The sequence below is a fragment of the Cupressus sempervirens genome, chromosome 7 (assembly GCF_028749045.1).
Source record: "Cupressus sempervirens isolate cs-2001-9-10 chromosome 7, ASM2874904v1, whole genome shotgun sequence".
Classification (NCBI taxonomy): Eukaryota; Viridiplantae; Streptophyta; class Pinopsida; order Cupressales; family Cupressaceae; genus Cupressus; species Cupressus sempervirens.
In genome coordinates, this window is record NC_143124.1 from 628695241 (window position 1) to 628718312 (window position 23072).

The following is a 23072-nucleotide window of genomic DNA, read 5'->3' on the forward strand; positions in this document are numbered from 1 at the left end:
TATGTCACCGTTATGTCCGTCACCGACGTCGAGTTCATGTCCGTCGTCGAGTTCGTGTCCATAACTGTCGTGTCCATCACCGACGCCAAATTTTTATATCTCCTCAAGTTCGTATCCGTCACTGTCGTGTCCATCACCATCGTTGTGTTCATTCTTGTCATCGTCACCATATCCATCATCGTCATTGTGTCTGTTGTCATCACCACCCCCTTGTCCATTGCCATGTCCAACACCGTTGTCGTCGTCATGTATGTCATCTTCGTTGTGTCCATTACTGTCATTGCAGCCGTGTCTATTACCAAGTCCATCATCATGTTCGTCACCTTCGTTGCGTCTATCAATGTCCTTGTGTCTTTCATCGACGTCGAGTCTTTATCCGTCATCAAGGGTGTATCCATTGTTGTAGTTGTATCCATCGATGACATCATAGTTGTCTCTATCATCATTGTGTGTCCATCATTGTGGCTGCATTGGTTGTAATAGCTACATTTGTCACCATTGAGACATTGCTCGTTGTCGAGGCTCTATCCATCATCGAGGCTTCAACCGAGGTTCTGTGTGGCATTGAGGTTTTGTCTACAGCTAAAATTTTGTTTGCTGCCAAGGTACTCTCCATTGAGGTTTTTTCTACCAAGGTTCCCTTTACTGAGGTACTCTTTGCTGAGGCTCCCATCATCATGGCACCCTTCACCAAAGCTCATGTCACCAAGGTTCTCACAGTCGAGCCCCTCTTTGTTGACATTTTCACTACTGAAGCTCTCTTCATCAAGGTTTCATCTGTGAGGAATATAATAGTGATCATTGTGGTTGTGTTAGTGGGTAAGTTTGTTCCAACATCAGCGTCTATGTGCATGACCATACCCGAAGAGATTTCTGAACATAATGACATGAAAGATTTCATCAATTTGTGTCATTGGGATCCTAGTGAAGGCTACGACAATGTTTATATTAGTGTGGCACTGCGGATGCTTTATGACAATGGGGTGCAAGGGAGGTTTGATGAAAATTCGCTCATTTCACCTGTGTGTTTGTTATGGGATCCTGGTGACTCGGGATACAATAATATTTATATTAGAGTGGCACAGCGAAAGTTTGATATCAATGTGGTGCTGCAGAGGATTGATGTCATTTCACTTGTCTTGCTTGTGCATTTGATTTGGGTCCTTGGAGCTGTTAGTGTTCCGTTAGATGACATATTGGTTGAGGGCAAGCAATCTTTGGGCAACAAGGATCTGTCATGTCCCAAAATTTTAATGTAATTTTTTAATTTAATTAATTAATTAACTAGTCCCAAAATTTAAATAATATAAGGAGTTTTAATTAGTTACTTTAATTAATTAATATGTAGCCCAAGATAATATTTGTATGTATGGTTCCAATTGATTTAGTATATCTCGGACCCATTTTTATATTAGTGTCTGTTGGTAAGTGTTGTCGTCGGCTATCTTTGTACACCCTTGAAAATGTTTTTCCTGATGGGTATTTAAGCATGGCTTGTAGGTAGTCGTAGGTATGCAATTTGGATTATTTCTTTTGTACTGCAAACTCTAGTTGGGATTCTCTATTTTTCGCCATTTCAAAAGTGAAAGATCTTCCCCACTTGGCTTGTCCAGTTTTGGTGGGATTCAACCCTCACCCTATTTCGTTGTATATAATACTATGCTCGGATCTGGCAAATTGGAGCACCATCTTTTGGCAAATATTAATTGAAGGATTATTCGTGTTTAATCTCCATTCTTGTTTGGCTTTATCTAACGAATTCGGATCTATAAGTTTATGGTTGCATAATTGGGCATTCTTCCCTCTATCCATACACCATCAGCCAGTTTTTTCCCTCCTACTGTACGGATGACTCTGCCTTCATTCTGCACACAACTTGTCCTACCTCTACTGTACAACCTCCCTTGGACTATCGTATGACCTCCCCTTGACTACTACACAATACAAGCAATTGTAGCTGCGCAACACGAGCAACTAAGGCCGTGCAACACGAGCAACTATGGCCGTGCAGCACAGGCAATTGTGGCAGGGTAGCACGGACAACTGTGGTCACATAGCATGGGCAATTGAGGTTGCACAACACGAGCAACTAAGGCCGCACAACACAGGCAACTGAGGCTGCACAACACAAGCAAAGGCCGCGCAGCACAAGCAACTGAGGCCGCACAGCACAGGCAATTGAGGCAGTGCAGCATGGGTAGAGGCCGTGCAACACGGGCTGTGGCCACGTAGCACAAGCTAAGGCCGCGCAACACAAGCAATTGAGGCCATGCAACACAGGCAATTAAGCCCACACAACATGGGTAATTGAGGCCGCACAACATGGGCAACTAAGGTTGTGTAGCACGGACAACCCAATACTACTAGGAACGGAACATTACAATGGTATTAGAGCAAAAAATGTTCGGAGCATCTCCGAAACTTTCAGGAACATTACAGCCTCTTCTAATAAGCAGGCTCAAGTTGGAATAGTACTAGGATGGGTGACCTCCTGTGAAGTCCCTGTGCTTCTAGATCCAATGAGTGCTAAGTGTTCCATTTATTCTCATGAGAGATGGATTCGTGTTGAATCACTACTCATGAAATATAGTCAATGAGTTTGACTCAAAAACTACACAGTTAAATCCCGATAGCAATATCACAATTTGACTTCCTATGGAAATTATCTCCTACTTCTAATTTTTTTAGCACAAATCTGATCATAATTTCTCTTTTCTTATTTTATACAAGTTAATGACATTATAAGACATTGAGTATATTGCTAACCTTTGTAACATGTGTCTATGTATCTTCTCATTTTTTTTGGGCGCTGACCTATCATTTAATTCCAATTACCTACCTCATTACCACATAGAATTGGTAGATGATGTCATGGGAAATGCTTACGAATATCTCCTTATTAGATTGTTTCTCGATTTAATATTAGGCATTTGGGACAAATTTTATCATAGTAGGCTCTTTCTTAAGATTATATGGCCCTTATAATCGAAGCATAAACCTTCATTTAAGAAGTTGGGTGTCACTTCTTTAACTTTCGTAAATACTTTTTTTGTGGTTTTGAATCTGTAACATTCATGACTGCCTTAGATATAAAAGAAATCTTGTATGAATTGACTCTTTGAAGCTTTTAATACGGTACTAGTCCATGAAGGTTTTGGGTTAAGATTTTGTTATAGATCAAAATAATTCCTGATAGATTACCACTAATTTAGGTCTGAAATTCATATATTATTTGTATTCATAGAATGTGTAGATAATTAGTGAAATTTGTTTGATTTCATTACTTGTTCATTTATCAGGGTTGATGATCTAGGGCTTGACCTTCCTGCAACACAAATGAATGCATCTTCACAAGGTGTCCAGTGTCTATTTGGTAATATAAAAACCTCATTTTTATAAGCTTATTATTTTTACTATTTGTAATTTCATGATTACTGCCTCTAAATTTTGAATATTGATTGTTTTAGTATACAAGAGTTTCTCATTTTCTAAAAATTCCCTTATGCATTGGTTTTTTGTTATTTACATTAAATATAAAAACAAAGTGTAATGTAGGGAAATGAGTGTTGACTCTCTTATGCATACGAAGTAGCAATGAAGCCTTTTTCTTCTTTGATTAATTTAAGGAGAATTGATCCACTCGACAAAATCTTAAATTTGTTGGAAAGGATTGGACACAACGTGGATCCAATAGTCCTTGTCTAAGTTGAAAATGACTATGGAAAAATATAAGCTAAATGCTATATCTAGGGGTAAATTTGAGAAATTGCGAGTATTTAACATGTACAAAACTCCTCAGCATGGATATGTAGACAAGGGATACAAATGTGAAAGAGGAGACAAAATGAACCCATGTTTGAAATTTGGACTAAAATCAATAGATCAATGTTGGTTTGGAAGACGTCACGCTAGGAATGTTGGATGTGGATGAAAGTTGTGTTTTCGGGATCAGGAGCTAGAGAGGAACTTTTCACAAAAGCTCTATTAAAAAATAGTTACATTCTTGGGGGGAACAATGTTGGCCCTTCTTTTTTGGATCTGTGTTAGCTCAATATGTAGTCTTCTATCTACTTTGTTTGATTCCAGATCCACACCTTTTGATCCTGCCACTTACACGTGCAAAAGAGAGAAATTGTTGGGTTAATAAGTGTAATGTTCCCATCATAAAATAAATAAATAATCAAAGCATTGTTATGGGCCGATTGATTTAGTATATCTCGGACCCATTTGCACTTTGATTGTTTCTGTAGGTGTTGTTGTCAGGTGCCTTTGTAAACCCTCGAGAGTTCCCTCGAAAGGTATTTAAGCACGACATGGTTGGTATGTGATTTGGATTATATTTTCTTATGCCATAAATTCTAGTAGGATTCTCTTTTGTTCGCCAATTCGGAAGTGAAAGATCTTCCCTACTTGGCTAATCCGGTTTTGGTGGGATTCAACCCTCACCCTATTCCATCTCTGTATTACTTGTTCGGATTTGGAAAATCTATGCACGATTTTTGTTTGCGAGTACATATATCTATATATCTTGGATTGGATTGCAATACTTGTACTGGCATTAATTGACGTTTCTGGCGAATATATTCACATTGTTCTGGCATCTCAATCCGTGGCGAAGAAACCCTTAATCATCCTCCTCCCTTCTATCAAAACCCAAATCACCCCAACGGCACTCACTCCTAGCAAACTGCGACCTCCATAATCCATCCATACCACTCCCAACTCCACTGTACGGTCCTATAACTCTCAGACCGTACGATCACTGCAACCATACAACCCATTGTACTTCACATAGCCATACGACCTAACACATATCGTATGGCCTATTTGCATGACCTTGTTGTACGGTTACATCTAACCATCTCTGCCGTACGGACATCACTCTCAGGCTATATGGCCAACTTGTTCTTCTTGATCCTATCGTACGGTCTACCTAAACATAACCATACGACCAATTTCATGTTTTTCTCAAACTTGCTTCTGGGTTTGGATGTTAAGCAAGTGAAGTCAGGAATGAAAGATTATAGTGGTATCAGAGCCATAGAACCTGCCAATTTGTGGACAGTGAATGAAAGCTTATAGCCGGAAAAGGAGATCCCATTTAGTTAATAGAATGGCAGATCAAGAACCCACTCCTATCGAACTCATGGCACTACTAAGGGATCTTTCGAGGAATCAGGCATAGATCAATGACACTTAGCGACTTATGGAAGAAACTAGTAGACAATAAGATATCTAGGGAACAAAATGGTCATAGCACCGACTCGGTGTTGGGTAAGGCAAATTCTCATCCAGCATGCTCTCAACCTTCCACGCCGACTTTCCCTCAACCGATGGAGGTACCACATGAAGGCAACCAACCTTTGAGGAAGTTCACAACCAATTGAAAGAAGATTGGAAGAATGCAAACTTGGAAGAAGATATATCCTACAAAGATTACGGAGAATTGAGAATGCGATATTCCAGAGGTAGAAACCGAGGAAATTTTAACGACGATCTCAAAAGAAGGTTGAGTAAGGTAAATCTTTCACGATTTGACAAATCCGGATCCATATCTGCCCAAGCATGGGTAATGAAGGCCGATACTCACTTCAAGCTTAATCCAATACTAGAAAAAGAAGCAATTAAATTTGCAGCACTCCACTTAGAGGGAGTGGCACATGAATGATGGCATGATGGTGCTATTACGCTGGGGCATGACCAAGTAAATACTAATACAAAATTCATTGAAAGATTGATAGATCGGTTTGATGGTAAAGATTCAGAACTTAATTTTAAAGAGTTGGCACAATTGAGGCAAACTGGATCAGTCAACCAGTACATCACAAAATTTCAAGAACTCTTTGTTTTGGTTACAGACATTTCCGAAAGGAGACAGATAGTACTCGGAACCACTAAGGGGTTGGGTAAAAATTTTCAATCCTCCCACCCTTTCGGAGGCTATAAAAAAGGCGCAAAGCATGGCATCATCATCAAAATCATCCTCTCGAGGTTGCTCTCACTCTAAACCGCCAATATTTCCAAGGGACAAAGATAACAAGCCTTTATCGAAGAAGCCTTCATTGGACGAAGCTACCAGACAAGAGCTCCGAAGGAAGAAATTATGTTTGAATTGTAAGGAGCCGTGGGAACCTAGGCACAAATGCCTCGATAAAGAGAAAATACACTACATCGAAGTTGTGTCTGATGATGAGGACAATCAGGAGAATCTATTCACAAAGGATAGTCACCCCCACGAGGGCTCCAAAATGGTTAGTTTGAACCGTACGGAGAGGATTGCCGCCTTGGTACGGCATGGAGGAATCATCGCCTTGGCTAGGAGCTCGAGATGTATGGTATTTCAAGTATGGGGAACCCTTCAAGGACAAAGGATTATTATGATGGTTGATAGCGGAGCTACTCTAAACTTCATAAACTCATCTTTAGTGAGGTCTACTTACAGAGACGCACGCAGGATTCCAAGTCAAGGTTGCTAGAGGAACACTTTTACCCGGCATGCACCTTGTTCCCCAAATGAGTAACAACATGGCTAATCACACTATGATGGAGGATTTCTTTGTAGTGGACCTAGATGATATGGAGGTTGGGCATACAATGGATGGAGACACTAGATGAATACACACAGAGTTTCAAGTGAATGGACTTCACTTTTGTTGTCAATTGAAGGAAGGTTGTTCTCCGTTGGATGGCCAATGAGGGACTGAAGGAGGTTTCGACACAACGTATGGAGGCCATTTTTTGGTATGATGACATTGGATGGGTTGCACATTGTTTTGTTTCAGTAGAACTATTAAAAGGACAACAGACACCCCATCGGGATGATGATCGTCAAAATATTTTGAGTACCCATGATAAAGTTCTTATAGACATTCCTCTTGGAATGCCTCCCCATCGTGGGTTTGAGCATACCATCGAGTTGGAGGCTAGGGCCAAACCAATTATCACCATGCCATACCGCCATCCCAAAAAATTCAAAGATGAGATCGAGAAGACAATTTAGGAGTTGCTGGAGAAAGGATGGATCTGTCCTAGCTCTAGCCCTTTTTCATCATCGGTAGTATTGGTAAAAATAATGGATGGATGATGCGCATATGTGTGTACTACCATGCGTTGAATAAGAAGACAATAAAAAATAGATACCCTATTTCTAGGATTGATGAATGCTTGGATGATATGCATGGTGCGGTTTATTTTTCTAAAATAGATCTCCGTTCCGAATACCATCATATCCGCATGCGGGAAGAAGACATGGAGAAGACGGTTTTTCGTTGTTAGAACGGGCATTATGATTTCCTAGCCATGTCGTTTTGATTAACGAATGCATTAGCTACTTTTTAGTCTTGCATGAATGACATCTTCAACAAACAATTGTGTAAGTACTTGCTGGTATTCTTTGGTGATATCCTTATTTACAACAAAACTTGGGAAGAAGACCTGAGGCAATTAGATGGAGTCCTAGGGATCATGAAGGCTCAATCCTTGTTTGCCAAACAATCCAAGTGTGAATTTGGAATGACAGAAATATTGTACTTAGGACACATCGTTAGTGTATGGAGTACAGGTTCACTAGGAAAAGATTCAAGCTATCCTTGATTGGCCCCCACCAAAATCGCTCTCTAAGTTGTAAGGGTTCTATGGACTGTGCAGTTATTACTAGAGGGTTTGTAAAAGGACTCTCTCAACTCAGTGCACCATTAACAAATCTGACTAAGAAAGGCTCCTTCCAGTAGAATGAAAAAGCGCAACTTACTTTTGATAAGTTAAAGAAAGCAATAAGAACTTGCCCAGTTATTGCCTTACCTGACTTCACTCAACAATTTATTATGGAGTGTGACACATCCGGAGAGGGTATTGGCGCAGTATTGATGCAAGATAAACACCTTATAGCCTATGAGACTTAGAAGCTTACACAAGCGAAGCGTCTATATTCCATTTATGACAAAGAGATGTTGGACATCGTGCATGTACTAACAAGTTCCGGCAATATCTGGTTGGTGCCAAGCTTGTCGTCCGTACCAATCATAATAGCTTGAGATATTTTTTGGAGCAACAAGATTTGAACAAGAGGCAACAAAAATGGGTAAGTAAGATTTAAGCTTTTGATTTCGGTATTGAATATCTGAAGGGAAAGAACAATGTGGTTGCAGATGCTTTGTCAAGAAAACTTGCCATCTGCTTACTGTCTCAGATTTCAACTAACTCGAAAGCACACTTATTAGTGGAATATTCAAAAAACACATTTGCATGTAAGCTAATGGATGACAACACTTAGGATGACCAATACAAGGTGATGGGTGACATCATTTACTATAAGGATTGGATACACTTAGTGCCTGAATCGAAATTGAAGCAGAAAATCTTGAAGAAAATACGTGCCTCACCCTTGGTCGGACACTCGGGGTTTCTCAAAACCTATAGACAGCTCAAGGAGAGGTTTTCATGGAAGGGACTTAAAGGTGATGCTTTGTACTTGTATGGGAATGTTTAGTCTGCCAGCAAAACAAATCCGAACACACTTTACCTGTCAAGCTATTGCAATCCTTGTCAATACCAAAAAAAAAGTGGGAAAGTATCTCTATGGACTTCATCATCGGGCTTCCTAAGGTAAATGGAAATGATTGTATCTTTGTGGTGGTTGACAAATTGACAAAGTATGCATACTTCTTCACCATCTCCTGAGATTTCCAAGCCACACAGGTAGTCGACTTATTTTTAAGAGAAGTTTTTCATCTACACAAGTTACCCCGAATCATTGTTAGTGATAGGGATGATTGGTTTCTCAGTATTTTCTAGACAAAACTGTTTCGGTTGACAAGAACATAATTGTTGCCAAGTACTAGCTACCTCCCTTGGGCAGATGGACAGACGGAGATTGTGAACAAGTGATTGGAAGGCTACCTTTGGAACTACGTTTCGGCACAACAATAGGCATGGGTCAAATGGATGCATCTGGAGGAATACTGTTACAATACAACTTATCACATGTCTATTGGGATGACACCCTTCAAAGCACTATACGGGTATGAACCCCTTTAATTTATTGACATTGTACTGGGTGATAGCTACGCACCAAGGGCGAGGGACTAGCTTCAGGGAGGGGAAGACATCCTGAGATTCTTGAAGGAGAACTTACAAAGGGCGTAGAATCAACAAAAGGTCTATGCTGACAAGCATCGAATCAAGAAAAGTTTCGAAGTTGGAGACTTGGTCTATCTCAGACTCTAGCTGTATAGGCAATCCTCATTGAAGGCAAAAGGAAAAGAAAAATTGAAGCCATGTTTTTCTGGTTCTTATTATGCAACTTGTCATATAGGTAAAGTTGCCTATGAACTGGAACTTCCAGAAGGGAGCCGTATCCTTAACGTTTTTAACGTCACTTGTTTGAAGAAAGCCGTGGGACAGAAAATCGCAGTAATTAGAAATCTTCCGCCACTCAATGAAAAGGGGAAGGTCGTGTTAGAACCGGCTGAGATCATTGATGTTCGAGAGAAGACTCTATGGAATTGTACCCTGAGGGAATACTTGGTACGCTGGACACATTTGCCACTGGACGACGTGACTTGGGAAGGTGAACAAATTCTTCAACATCTGGCATTGCATTTGCTTGAGGACAAGCAAATTTTGGGAGGGAGAACAGTAATGTTCTTGTCATAAAATAAATAAATAATCAAAGCATTTTTATGAGCCGATTCATTTAGTATATCTCGAACCCTTGTTTATTTTAATTGTTTCTATAGGTGTTGTCGTTGGCTATCTTTGTAAACCCTTGGGAGTTCCCCCGAAGGGTATTTAAGTACAACATGTAGGTAGCAGTTGGTATGCAACTCGGATTATATTTTCTTATACTGCGAATTCCAATGGGATTCTCTGTTGTATGCCATTTCGGAAGTGAAAGATCTTCCCTACTTGGCTAATCCGGTTTCAGTGGGATTCAACCCTCACCCTATTCCAACTCTGTATTACTTGCTCGGATCTGGCAAATCTATGCACCATCTTTGTTTGCAAATACATATATCTATACATATGGCATTGGATTGCAATACTTGTATTGGTATTAATTGATGTTTTTGGTGAATATATTCACATTTTTCTAGAATATCAATCTGTGGCGAAGCAACCCTCAATCATCCTCCTCCCTCCTACCAAGACCCAAATGACCCCAACAGCACTCACTCATGGCGAACTCCGACTTCCATAACCTATCTATATCACTCCCAACTCCCATCTTACGGATTGCAACTCTTAGACCATACAACCCTATAACTATCAGACCGTACAGCCACAACAACCATCCAAGACCGTATGGCCCATTTTACTTCACATAGTCGTACAACCTAACACATACCGTATGGCCCATTTTACTTCACATAGTCGTACAACCTAACACATACCGTATGGCCTATCTGCATGCCCCTGTCGTACAGTTACCTCCAACTATCTTTGTCGTACGGACATCAATTTCAAGCTGTACGACCAACTTGTTTTTCTCGATCCTACCGTAGGCTCTACCTAAATATAACCATACGGCCAATTTCGTGTTTTTCTCAAACTTGCTTCCAAGTTTGTGTGTTAAGCAAGTGAAGTTGGGAACAAAACATTACAATAGGGGATCACTTAAGTCAAACCCTAGTTTTGGAAATAACCTTGAAATTGAGTTGAAAACATTTTTTGGAGGAGAAGATAGATCTTAAATTGAAATGCTTGATTGACACCTTATACCTTAAAGTGTCTTCTTCATGTGTAAGTCTTAATGAAAGTTTGACGTTGACTTGGATAATTAACTTCATAGTTGCTTGATCATGGATGCCATCTTGACACTAATACATTTGGCATCGATTTGCGATGGCTAAGTGTCGCAATTACGACCGCAATATGTTGCCACTGCGACAGTAATAGACGTCATTTTTTAGTCGCAAATTACGACATCTATCCTATGCCATTGCAATTACGACGCCTATCCGTCACTATGTGACCACTTTATTATGGCACAAATTCCGTCGCAATGCTTGCGGCGTACGTCGCAATTGCGACGTCCGCCACAAGCATTGTGACGGGGTCACTACGGCATCTGGTGACGGGGTCGCTGTGGCGGCGGTTGTCCTAATACTTTCCCTGGACGTCGCAATTGCGACATCCACGGAAAATTGCGACGAGGTCACGTCGGCATCTGGCGACGGGGTCGTTGTGGCGGCGACGCCGATGGCTGTCGCAATGCCTGGAGTGGACGTCGCAATTGCAATGTCCACTACAAGCATTGCGATGGCGCCGCTGTGGCGGCGACGCCAAGGGCCATCGCAATGGTCGGGGCGGACGTTGCAATTGCGACGTCCACGGCAAGCATTGCGACGGGGCTGCTATGGCGGCGACGCCAACTGCCGTTGCTGCCACAGCGACCCCGCCGCAAGCATATTCAGCCTGCTGCTTCAGCCACAAACATTAGCAATGTTACACCCATTCTGAACCACACCAGCTGTAGTTTCTGATGTCTCAGTTTGCTACACAGAAACACAACCATTTATTTTGTTTGACAGACCCTTTCCACGGGATTGTTGTGGATACTTAGAAGTGACTAAACAAGCAAAACTTTTCGCAGTTGGATACTCTTTTCCAGAAGGCATTTTTGCAGAGCGTTTCTGCTTAAGAAAAATGTCAGCCTTCTTAAGCTGTAACTTCGTGCATTTCTTCCTTTCGTTGGATCATTTCTTCCTCAAAATATGCATTGCTCTTAGAAGAAAATGCCCCCTGAAAGACAATGCTTGTAAAAACCGAGGACATGGAAGATGCTTCATAAGCTTCAATCTGTTTCTACTAACGAGGTAGCGGTTGTCCTCATGGTGTTTTTGGTACTTTTGGCTGGAAATACATTTAGTTTCTTGACTATATTTCTGCAACCTATGTGGATGCATAGCTTTTACACATGACCCATTCATTTCCCTTCTCTTATAGAGCAAAGTACCATTTTCGCCTCCCTGCCAAAAGGAACATATAAAGATTCATTAGGACTAAAAGCAATTTTCTCAAAAACAAACATATACACTGCAGCATTAATACAGAAAACAAGCACCTTAAATAAGGAACCATCTTCCAGGGATAGGAGCTTAGCAGCCTCAGTCTCATTATCAACAGCATTGTGGACCACACTACCATTCTCTAGATGCTCACCAGCTACAAGTTTACCATTTGAATCATTTTTTGGAAGTTTAGTAGCATGATGCCGAGTAATAATACCTGTCAAACCATTTGTAGAATGTTTGACATTCTCATGATCTGTTACCATTAATTTTTGAATAAGCTTCAAAATTTCTACCAATATAGTTCTCATTATCATTGCTCACATCACAGTTCCGAGAATGTCTAACAACCATAATATTAAAATTACCCACAGAATCAGTTCCCTTTATTTTAGATTCCTACTTCTCAACATTATTACTAGACCCATTCAATGTGCATCCATTACTTATGGTATGACTTGACTAGAAGACATTATTTGTTTGAATACCATTGGTTCTTGGAGGCACCATCTGTAATGTAGCATCATGATCTGTTGATCATCTGGATTTACTGCATGACTGGCCAGAACTTGTGTTCTTTTCTAGACTTTCTGAAATGAAATTGACATTTGACAAATTTTCCACCTGTTGAGGTATCTTGTTTACACCTGCAACACTAAAAGAGATTTCTGTCGTTTGGAAAGAATGCATGTTTTCTGTCACCTGGGGGGCATATGAATCTTGTAAGTGGTTTTCCTTTGGATGTCCAATGTTCAATGACACCCTCTTCTTTAGTTTAGAGCCATTATACTGAGATTCAGACCCACCTGCTGTTTGAATGCTAGTTTTCTTATCTCGTATATTGAATAGCATGTAAGCTTTCTGGGAAAGCACACTTTTCTCACTGACTGAATAGACCTAGAGTACAAAATGTCATAAGAATAACTTCAATCAATCTAAGCAACTTCAGTATAATTAGTGTTACCATATAAAGAAAAGGTTCTACATAAAATTGTAGTTCTTTTGTGTATTCTGTTATACACAAATTATAATGAGCTTGCTCCACAAAATTAAACATGTCTTCACAACTGTAGCAAATGTATACCCGATTATCATCTAAAGCATGCCAGATGCTTGTGGATGAACGAATAAAGCAGAAATAATGACCTGAATGTGTGCTCCAACCATCATGAACAAGAACACCATAAAGAGTGTACTCAAAATTGCCCTCCTGTGATTGATCCATAGACAGAGAAACTAGAATATCATTCAAATGTGCAAAATTTATTAAAAAACCAGTAGATATTGCAAAAACTATATTATTAGATTCCACTGAAATGTGATCCACTGGCAAATAATATTGTAAGGGCTACTTACATGTGAACTGCTAACAAATGGTTTGAGATCCAACGTACAACCAAAGTCTACTTTTTTGTCAATTTTTCCTCTAGATCCAACTAAACTGAAGCGCTTGAGATGAATTGCAAGAACATGTGGTGCTTTATCAATTTTGAGTTGTTCTAGAGCCTTCACTTTTACTTTGCATCGTTCACATTGATATCTTTTCACACCCCCATCTAACTGCTCCACTGCCGTGTAATGGGATAATTCTTTCAACAAGGAATCTGCTCGAATGATCTCTAGGCTCAAATCTAAGAAAGGATCAAATTTATTTCAGCAATAAGAACATTGTGTGCACTTCACAGGTTGAAGCAATTGTTAATGAATAAAATACTTTTCTAAGACTATAACCTAGAGTTCCCAGCATAAAAATAATTTTGAAAGGTTTAAGTGACTCAAAAAATCCCATTTATGAAATGAACAGTAAATCTTGAAGGTGTTTATAAGCCCCTCTCTATTCCCTCGCTAATATTAAAAAAGATGATGTTTAGATATGAATAACTTCTTCTGATATCTTCTTACATTCACTCATCCTTGTTAACAAAGTACGGAAAATTTTGAAAATATAAACACCTAAAAATCACAACCTGACTTATGAGTCAGCCACCAAATATTTTATGTACTAGACTCTTCTCATAAGCAACAGGTGATTCAATTAAACAATATAGATAAATATACTCATACTGGTGAAAGAAAGTTTTATGTTTTTTCTGTGTTTTTTTGAATATATGATTTTTTCCTTTGTTCAGAATATGAAATATATAGCAATGCATGGGAGTTGAAAGTGCAGATACAATGCCCCTCATATGATCTTTCTATCTCTTGAGTCAATTCTTTCCGATGTGCTTGAGCATACATAGAACAAACCTGCATCCTTTATAAGTTTAGGCCAATCTTGTGAAGCAACAACCTAGAAGTTCAAGAATCACGAGAAAAATTAAACATGGAAAAAAATCCAATACTATCATCATTATAATCTACTAGAAATAGAAAATTGTTCATGTCCAAACCTATCAATAAATGCCTAAATGCAACACCTTTTCCTATAGAATAATTCATCTACTCTAATATTAAAAACTTATAGAAATTATATTTCAGAAGTTTGTTAGGCAAAACACGTAGATAGATATGACATTATTCTCATGCTCAAATTACACACCTAGTGATAGCATAACATATATTAATTCAATGAAACTAATTTTAAGAAGGGTTCAGTAATCTAGATGCCTATTTCACATGTGAGCAGTGGTACTCTCCAACATTCATGAGATAATGTAGTTCAGATTTTGGTGAGAATGTTGAAATTTGATAAATAAACTTAAAGTTTCATCTAGAGTTACTTGTTAGTGAATGTACATGTAAGTTCATAAGGATCATTGTGATGAAACTAAGTTATAATCATGATTCTAGGAACAACCTGTCAAATAATAAACAAGTCAGAATATGAATTTTATTAAATTTTAAAAGTTTAGAGATTAGAGATTGGATCTGTGAAATTTAGTTTTACATGTTTAGGGATTTATAAAAGAAATCGATCAACCAACATGTAGGTGCCATGATGAGATGACACACACCTGTCCATATGCAAGAACTGTGGCATTATAACCTTGGAATAAACCATCAACAAGTGGAGCAACACATTCTCCAAAAATCATTGATGATGAAGAACCAGTGCTGCCATATACGTGATCAAATGTAAATGAATGCGTACCAATTTGCACCTGCAAAATTATAATCAGAAATTGGTAGAAGTTAGAAATATACTCTACGACTCCATTGAATGTAAAATCCAGATCTCAGAATCTATATGATTAAAATACAAGGCATTAACGGATTTCAATAAATTGAAGCAAGTACTGAGAAAATATGCATCATGCACTATTTAAAAAATAAATGGCATGATAGTATTTTCATGTGCACATATTAATATACAAAAGAAACTAGCAGTTTGAAAGCTGTGTCTGATACAGAAGTGTAATTAAACGACAAGAGAGTTGGAATTGTAAAGATTATTGTTACTGTATTTCTAACACTGTAGTTTTATAATGAAAAAAAGTTCTGTCGAGTTGCTCAACACACACACACTGAATATTAATTTGTGCAGATTCAATTACTAAGAGTCCAGTTTAAAAGTGTGCAAAGTTGTTGTCTAAAAGACTTTGACATAATTCATGAGCTCAAAGGTGCTAATCAATCTATGTTGTACCCTGCACAAGGAGTTTACTTCAACCCATACAATGATTTGATCAATTGACATAACTGATGCTCTAGGAATCTCCTTGAACTTTCTTTATAATCTACTGTACTCTTGAGATGTATTGACCTGCTTTTGATAATCTGTGGACACTAACATATTTACTTCTTTCTTTCTTGAAATTTAAATCCTTCGAGTACTTGCATATTTGCTTCCTCTTGGAGATTCCAACTCAAAAAATGCATCTTCACTTCCATTTGGTGAATGCACCATCCAAATTTAGTAAATGTTAAAGGATCAAGCATTTCTGAGGTTATATAACTTCAATTATTTGAACTAAGTGAGGATATTATTTTAATAGAGGCAATCTTGTTTTCTCTCAAAAAAACATATGGATATGGACAATAGGCCACTGCCTCAAGGGCCAAGGATGAGACAAACACTACAGTCCAAGAATTCTTCACCTAAATCATAGTTTGATCAGGAAAATTTTAGTCTGTAGTGATAAGGGCTAATATTCACCCAGGGGACCTTTTGTCTCCTTTCCACTGTAAAACAATTGCAACTTGAGATTATTTCTAGGGTAAAGTGGCAAGGAATGATATTGTTATCATAGGTCTTTTCAAGTTTTAATGCACAACTACAACAATTTTGGTCATATATGTGCATCTATCTTGACCAATGCACCAATCTTCATAGTGCCTCCAGGCTAGGATGCCTGCTTCAACTTCAAAGTAAAAAACCATTGATGATAGTGTTCCTTTCATTTCATGAGTTCTAGATGCCACAAGAAACAAGGGAACCCTCTGCTGATCGAGCACAAATGTGAAGGAAAAAACTCTGCTTACTTGAACACCACTTTGACAAGCCATAAGAACAATGATTGCAGCTGCACAACAGAAAACTGCAACCATATCTAACAAAATGCTTTTCCATTTCTCAGCCAATGACTTTAATATTTGACTGAACAAAACCATTCCTGCTTCCTTCTTGATAAAACTAGAATATATGGTCTTCATTCAATCAAACATTATTTCTCAGCAGTGTCAAGTCCCCAGATAATCTCATCAATTTCTGATCTCTGAACTAGTAACTTTCTCAAACATCAATTAAAAAAGAACATATTGATAGGTTATTCAGAGGATGATATTGATATGGCTTTTTCAATACTTCAAAAAAATTATACAGTGTAATTTAATATCAATATGTTACAGTTTTTTGGTTGTAATATACATTCACCATCTTTTCTTTTTTTTTAAACTGCACAAAACATACCCAAGCTCCCAAAAATCCCATACCAAATGAAAACACCATAACTCCACAATTTTAATAATTCAAACTTTTCATTGCATCCCATCTGTATGGGCATGGTGCCTTTTTCACAGAAATGAAACAATACATGACCACCGTTACTTGAGCACAACTGACTGATGTTCTCTCTTTGGTTACAATAGTGCAAGTATCTCAAACATTAAATATCTCAAAAATATCCAAAAAATTCTATTGAATCTAAAGATACACAAATAGGTGAGTAAACATCATCTTTGACAAGCATCCCACTTGTAACAAGTATCCTCATTCAGCACAAAGCATTTTAAAGACAAACAGTTCACATCTAAGAGTTAGTATAACCTACTTCGCGTTGTGACTGTTGTATATCTCCATGCAATGCACAAGCTTTACCAGGAAATGATTCAGCAAGCTCAGATGCATCATTCTTTGTCTCTGTAAAAATAATACTGCGTCCCCCACTGCAAAAGTTAAAAAGAATTTACCTTCCGATTAAGAATGGAGTTGCTCATGAGAGATGCTTGACAATACAATAATCAGAATTTACAGAAACCATTTCCAAATACATGGATCATATATTTCTCGTCCAACCTGCTGTAGCAGCGAATGACATCTGGTATAACCATTGCTCTTGCTTTATAAAAGTAGGGAAGAACAATGTGCCTCACACTTGCATTTGCCTTCATCTTATCATCACCAACAAGATCTGCAGTTTTTCTATCAGGTTTAAAGAATTTTGATGCAATCTGTTGAAGAGGTAAAAACAAGGTATCAAGTGTTAGCATGTAATAAGAAAATTTGGAAACCAACTTGAAAAGTGCAAGTGTCAGCATGTACTGTAGTTGCTACAAATAAACAGCGTACATGCTTTAAAAAAAATTAAAAGGCCACATTGAGCACTGTCAAAAACCCCACCTGCTTTACCCAGTTCGGCATTGTTGCACTAAAAAGAAGTGTCTGAACCTTACTCACATCCTCGACTTTTCCTAAAATAGCAGGAAGAAATGGGACTATTAAGAGATGCAGTGGACATACATTAAAGTTTTGGAGTATAGCAACCTATTAAATGATGTGGGTAGAAAAGACCCACACCTACATGGCACCTAGCACACTTACATGGTGCAAGACATTTAATGCATAGTGGGCATTCATTTCACCCCTCTTCCTCAGTGGACTTACACAATGGGCACTTACTTCAGTTATATCGTTCAAAGAAAAAGCATAGCGAAATTGCAATAAGCGATGTAGTTTCAATCAATATTGTGGAAGTGAAGAACAATTTAAATGTAAGTCCCTTTATGACACCAACATATCACATCAACCATTGAACTTATCACAAGTCAAGACTTGATTTGTAAAGAACCTTGGAATCATGTATGATCTTTCACAATCTAATTATACAGGGTGTTTTGCTCAAGAAAGGATAAGATACCTTCATATTTTATTTTGTTGTTGGTGCGATCATAAAACACACATCAACATTATACTTAAAAATTAAAATAACATTAAAACATTAAATACCAATACTTCCATAAAATTATAGAATTCAAATCTAAATTCCAAAAAATTGATTGTTTACCGTATTGGTAAAGAAATCAATGCATACAGATAATGGAACAAAATAGTAGAATTATATTCGCATATGCCAGACATACATTATGCTTCATAAGATGAATAATTGATAGATGATTTACAATGATCCCAGACGATAAATATTATCTGCCGAACCTTCCCGAAGGAGTCCGTTGGCCACAAACATTATGTCCACTACAAACTATTTACCCGTTGGCTACAAAATACAAAACACCGACGACAATCATTCCGTCGGCTACAGAAACACCGCCGGGACCATCCAGTCGGCTGACACCATCCCCCCCAAAAAGAAAAATCGTCTCCTGACGACTAACAAAATATCTAAGACAATTTAACAAACAAAATACATTAACGGACTAATGACAACAAGATAAATCTTCTTCTGACACATCACTGTCACCTTCGTCCCGTGCCTGTAGCCTCGGCTAACACAACACTGCCTCCTTAATGAAGCTGACCTTGATAGCCACCTGTGCTACTTCTTTTGTTTTCAATTCCTCGGTACCCTGAGCCAACTGTCGTTGCACTACCTCCAACTGGATGATTAGCTCCTCCCGAGCTCTCTATGCATCCTCCAAAACAGCCTCCCGGCCAACACCTACTCCCAGTGCCTCTGGTACACAGAAAGTCCATGCCCGCAGCAACTTCAACTCTTCTCAACTAGTCAGACTCCCACGACTGATATCCGCAATGACTAGGGGTCCAGGGGGCAATGCCCTCGGCAGGGTCGAGGGGCAGTGCCCTCGCGGGGTCCTGGGGCAGCGCCCTAGGTGCCAGTACAGGGCGGGGTCGAGGGGTAGCATTCTGAAACCCACACAAAATTGCATGGAACACACTGTTTCTGTCATTTTCTGCTAATTCTACACTCTTTCTGGCAACCACTGATGCTTCCCCTTCCCTTTGGCATTATCTGTCACTCATTCTGAACAACTTGAATCTATCGTCGTTTTTTTTTATTTTTTTTTATTTTGAGTTACCTCCGCCCATTACCCCGCGGAAGAGGCCAACAAAATTATGTCGTAACCAAGCACACCTTTCCCACGGACCTCCGACAAGCAGATAACCACAGGAGGAATCTTGAATCCGACCTCCGCAAATGAGAAACTCAAGCAATTCTTCCAGCAGTGAAAACGATCAAACAATCTATTCCTTTGAATTTCCTCCCTCCAACCCGCATTAATCCATTTCATGCAATATCAGGACTTGCAGTGGAATCGAAACACCAGCCCGCAAATAGTGTAACGCCCGCACGGAAGAACATATAAAACTCGCAGTAGATATAATGGAGGAGAGCAGGAAAAAAGGGAGTAGATATAGTGGTGAGTATTCCCGCCTGTCATGCGGGTGACCCGGGTTCGTTCCCCGGCAACGGCACCAAATGTTTACTGTATTGGTAGAGAAATCAATGCATATAGACAATGGAACAGAATAGCAGAATTATATTTGCATATGCTAGATATACATTATGCTTCATAAGATGAATAATTGATAGATGATTTATAATGATCCCAGACGGGATATAAATACTATCCGTCGAACCTTCCCGAAGGAGTCCGTCGGCCACAAACATTATGTCCGCTGCAAACTATTTACCCGTCGGCTACAAAATACAAAACACCGACGACAATCATTCCGTCAGCTACAGAAACACTGCCGAGACCATCTAGTCGGCTGACATTGATTAAATAATAAATGTTAAATATAAACAAAAGCTATTTAAGATTTTAACAAGACTTTATACTAAAGCTTATAAATGATGGCTCTTTCTATGAAGAGTTTGGTCACATATTGGCTTTACAAATCTCATGTTGGCCCTGTAAGTGCCCCAGAAGCAGCTTTTCTGACTGAAAATAACATCAAAAAAATGCCTCAACAAACTATATTACTACATACAAGTGAATGTAATGAAAAATTTGTTCTTATGAACCACTACTTGTGAAACATGGGTCAAGAGTTGAATCTTGTTAGCAATATTACAATATAAGGTCAATTTTTCCAAACAAATTTTGAGATTTTTTTTGATGTTCAATATGGTTCAACGAAGTTTAAACATGGGTCATGAGATATGAACTTTAGTTAACCACTAACCACTGCTCATTGAAATATGGATCACTGCAAGTTGAATCCAGATAAACAAGCACAAACTGATACAGTATATAGCACCAAATATTTGAGTAATCTATACAAATCACAAGATTGTAAGAATTCGGATAGCTTAATTAAATGCAGAGATAGCATAATTTGACACACTACAGAAAAAAAAACACTTGAAACTGAATTTAATTTGAGAATAAGAACAAGTAAACATGAGAAGGTAACCATTAAAAGTGAGGTGCTAAAGATACATCATGGAAATTGGCACTTCTTATTGAAAACTCAACAAACATGTAATTTATGTCATTCACAAAAGAAGTCATATAGTCTATTAGTTATAATTTCAATACAAAATTACAAATCATACCAAGGATGTTTTCCACGTCCTCCATAAAGCCCATGTTAAGCATTTCATCAGCCTCATCAAGGACACGAAATTTCAATGATTTCAAGTTTAGACTGCCTCTCTCAATATGATCCTGTGTAAAGAAATCGAAACATTTTTTTTACCAATGAACTGTTGCATATTAGGAAAGTAGTTAATAAAAGCTACTCACTTACCTTGATACGACCTAGTGTTCCAACAACAACATCTACACCTCTGCGTAGTGCATTCTCCTATGGACCATACGGAGCACCTCCATACACACAGCATGTATTAATGCCAACAGATCCACCATAAAACTCAAAATCCGCATGAACCTGCATATCAAAAGTCATCATACAAAGTTCCCAGATTTGCTGATGTAGAGAAATTGCCAAAGAAAGAACATATTTTCAAAATACTAACATAATCAGACAGTTTACAGGTCAATGGTGCCTGTTTTGCAAGCTCTCGAGTTGGAACCAGAACAATCACACTAGGTAGCTTTCCATAGGACTTATTCCTACCTTTGGAATATTGTCCACTTGTTAGTGACTCCAAAATAGGCAACACAAATGCCAATGTTTTACCCTGGAAATATTCATGTGTATATTAAAAACACAATAACCATACAGAATAGCAAAGTACTTAATCAAAATAATTAACAATTCAAAACTACTTGATGGACATGTTGCATCTAAACACTGATTAAATAAAAGATGTCCCCTTAGTTATTTCAATGACAATAGATGATTTTAGGGAAACTGCACATTTCTTCAAAACCAGTTGAATATATAGTTGCACAAAATATACGAACTAAAAATACAAAACACAGCTGCAAATTGATAATTCAATATCAAGTAATATAAACCAAATTGATTTATTATAAACACTTGACAGTAGACATTGAACTATCAATCATCAGCTATGTTTGGCATATAATCAAGATTTTTACAAAATACTCAAAATCAAATACGGAACACATCCGATAATTGATAACTTATGACAATTGTCAAATGTCAATAAAAAAGCAAATTGATTTATACACGTGCACATGCACATGTGTAAAGTTGCACCATTGTTTAATATATTAAACCATGGCCACCCATGAAGACATATAAGGTGGTAGAATGGGATGCTGCACTGGTCATAGCATTGACCGCCACTCATGGGGGTAGAAGGCTAGTTGTTGAATGCAACTTGATGAATGTTAATCAAGGTCTTGCATTCTGATCAATGCCCAAATTGGAAAATAGTAATTAGCTAGAGAAAGAATCATCTGGAGTAAATTCTTTGACAAATTAAGTTTTAAACAATGTTTTAATGCACAACTGCAACAATTTTGGTCTACTTTCTTTTTGATATATTCTAGGTTTCCATTGAGGCTTGAATATGCTATCCTATTTGAATTTGTTCTACTCATTTTACCCCTATTAATTTTGACCTTCAAAGTTATCCACGCATACCTTCACCTATACACAACAAAAGCCCAAGCTGATTTGGGATTTAAATTGTGCCTCTTAGCACAAAGAAAAGGGCAAGTGAAAGGAAACATTGATTATTCCTGCTTAAATTCACCAATTAAATAATACATACTAAATACATCAGGAGCCTAATTTACATTTCTCAAGAAATAATACTATACCATGTAGAGAAGGGCCACATGACAAGAAGTGTCTCTCTTTAGCCCAAGAGGAATGCAGCTGATGTAATAAAGTAATTTTCTGAGGTTTAAATAACAACATATAGAAGGAGAGATAAACAACGATAAACAAATTGAGTATCATGACTGGTGAAGATAAGGAAGAAAACTGGAACAAACAGTACAATAAAGGAGCATTGAAGCATACCTCAATGAATGAAACTCTTAACTGAAATTCTGCTTGATTTTTCAATGTTTCAATTTTTCTGAATATCGCCTCCATAACTTGAGGAATAATTCCTATCTCCTCATCTTCTGCATAACCAGTCCCCATGGTGTATGTCTTGCCAGAACCAGTCTAGAATAAGATGTAAATGTCATCCAATGTGAATCCAACAGCAAACATTTAATCAAGCAGTACATGTTAATGAAAATAAAACTTAATGTGTTTGAATCATTCATACATCGGTGGATTCTTCAGCATCTTCAAAACATTGAGCATTG

The 23072-nt window shown here is 38.2% G+C and overlaps 2 protein-coding genes and 1 pseudogene across 6 annotated transcripts in view; 1 reads left to right on the plus strand and 2 right to left on the minus strand.

Moving 5' to 3' along the window:
* Positions 1-23072, plus strand: part of LOC149548267 (uncharacterized) — a 312683-nt gene that overhangs the window by 183486 nt on the left and 106125 nt on the right. For all 5 annotated transcript variants that reach the window (XM_089792325.1, XM_089792327.1, XM_089792328.1 and 2 more), the window contains one exon: positions 3300-3373. In XM_089792325.1, the coding sequence (XP_089648451.1) occupies positions 3300-3373 (74 nt within the window). The remainder of the gene's footprint in view (positions 1-3299; positions 3374-23072) is intronic.
* On the minus strand, positions 14134-16562 carry LOC149548268 (uncharacterized). Its single transcript, XM_089793662.1, has 3 exons — positions 16434-16562; positions 14966-15112; positions 14134-14301 (listed from the first exon to the last, which is right to left on the minus strand). Exons 1-3 carry the CDS (start codon positions 16560-16562, stop codon positions 14194-14196), a joined length of 384 nt encoding a protein of 127 aa, XP_089649788.1. The 3' UTR covers positions 14134-14193.
* Positions 17116-22902, minus strand: LOC149548269 (DEAD-box ATP-dependent RNA helicase 7-like; annotated as a pseudogene).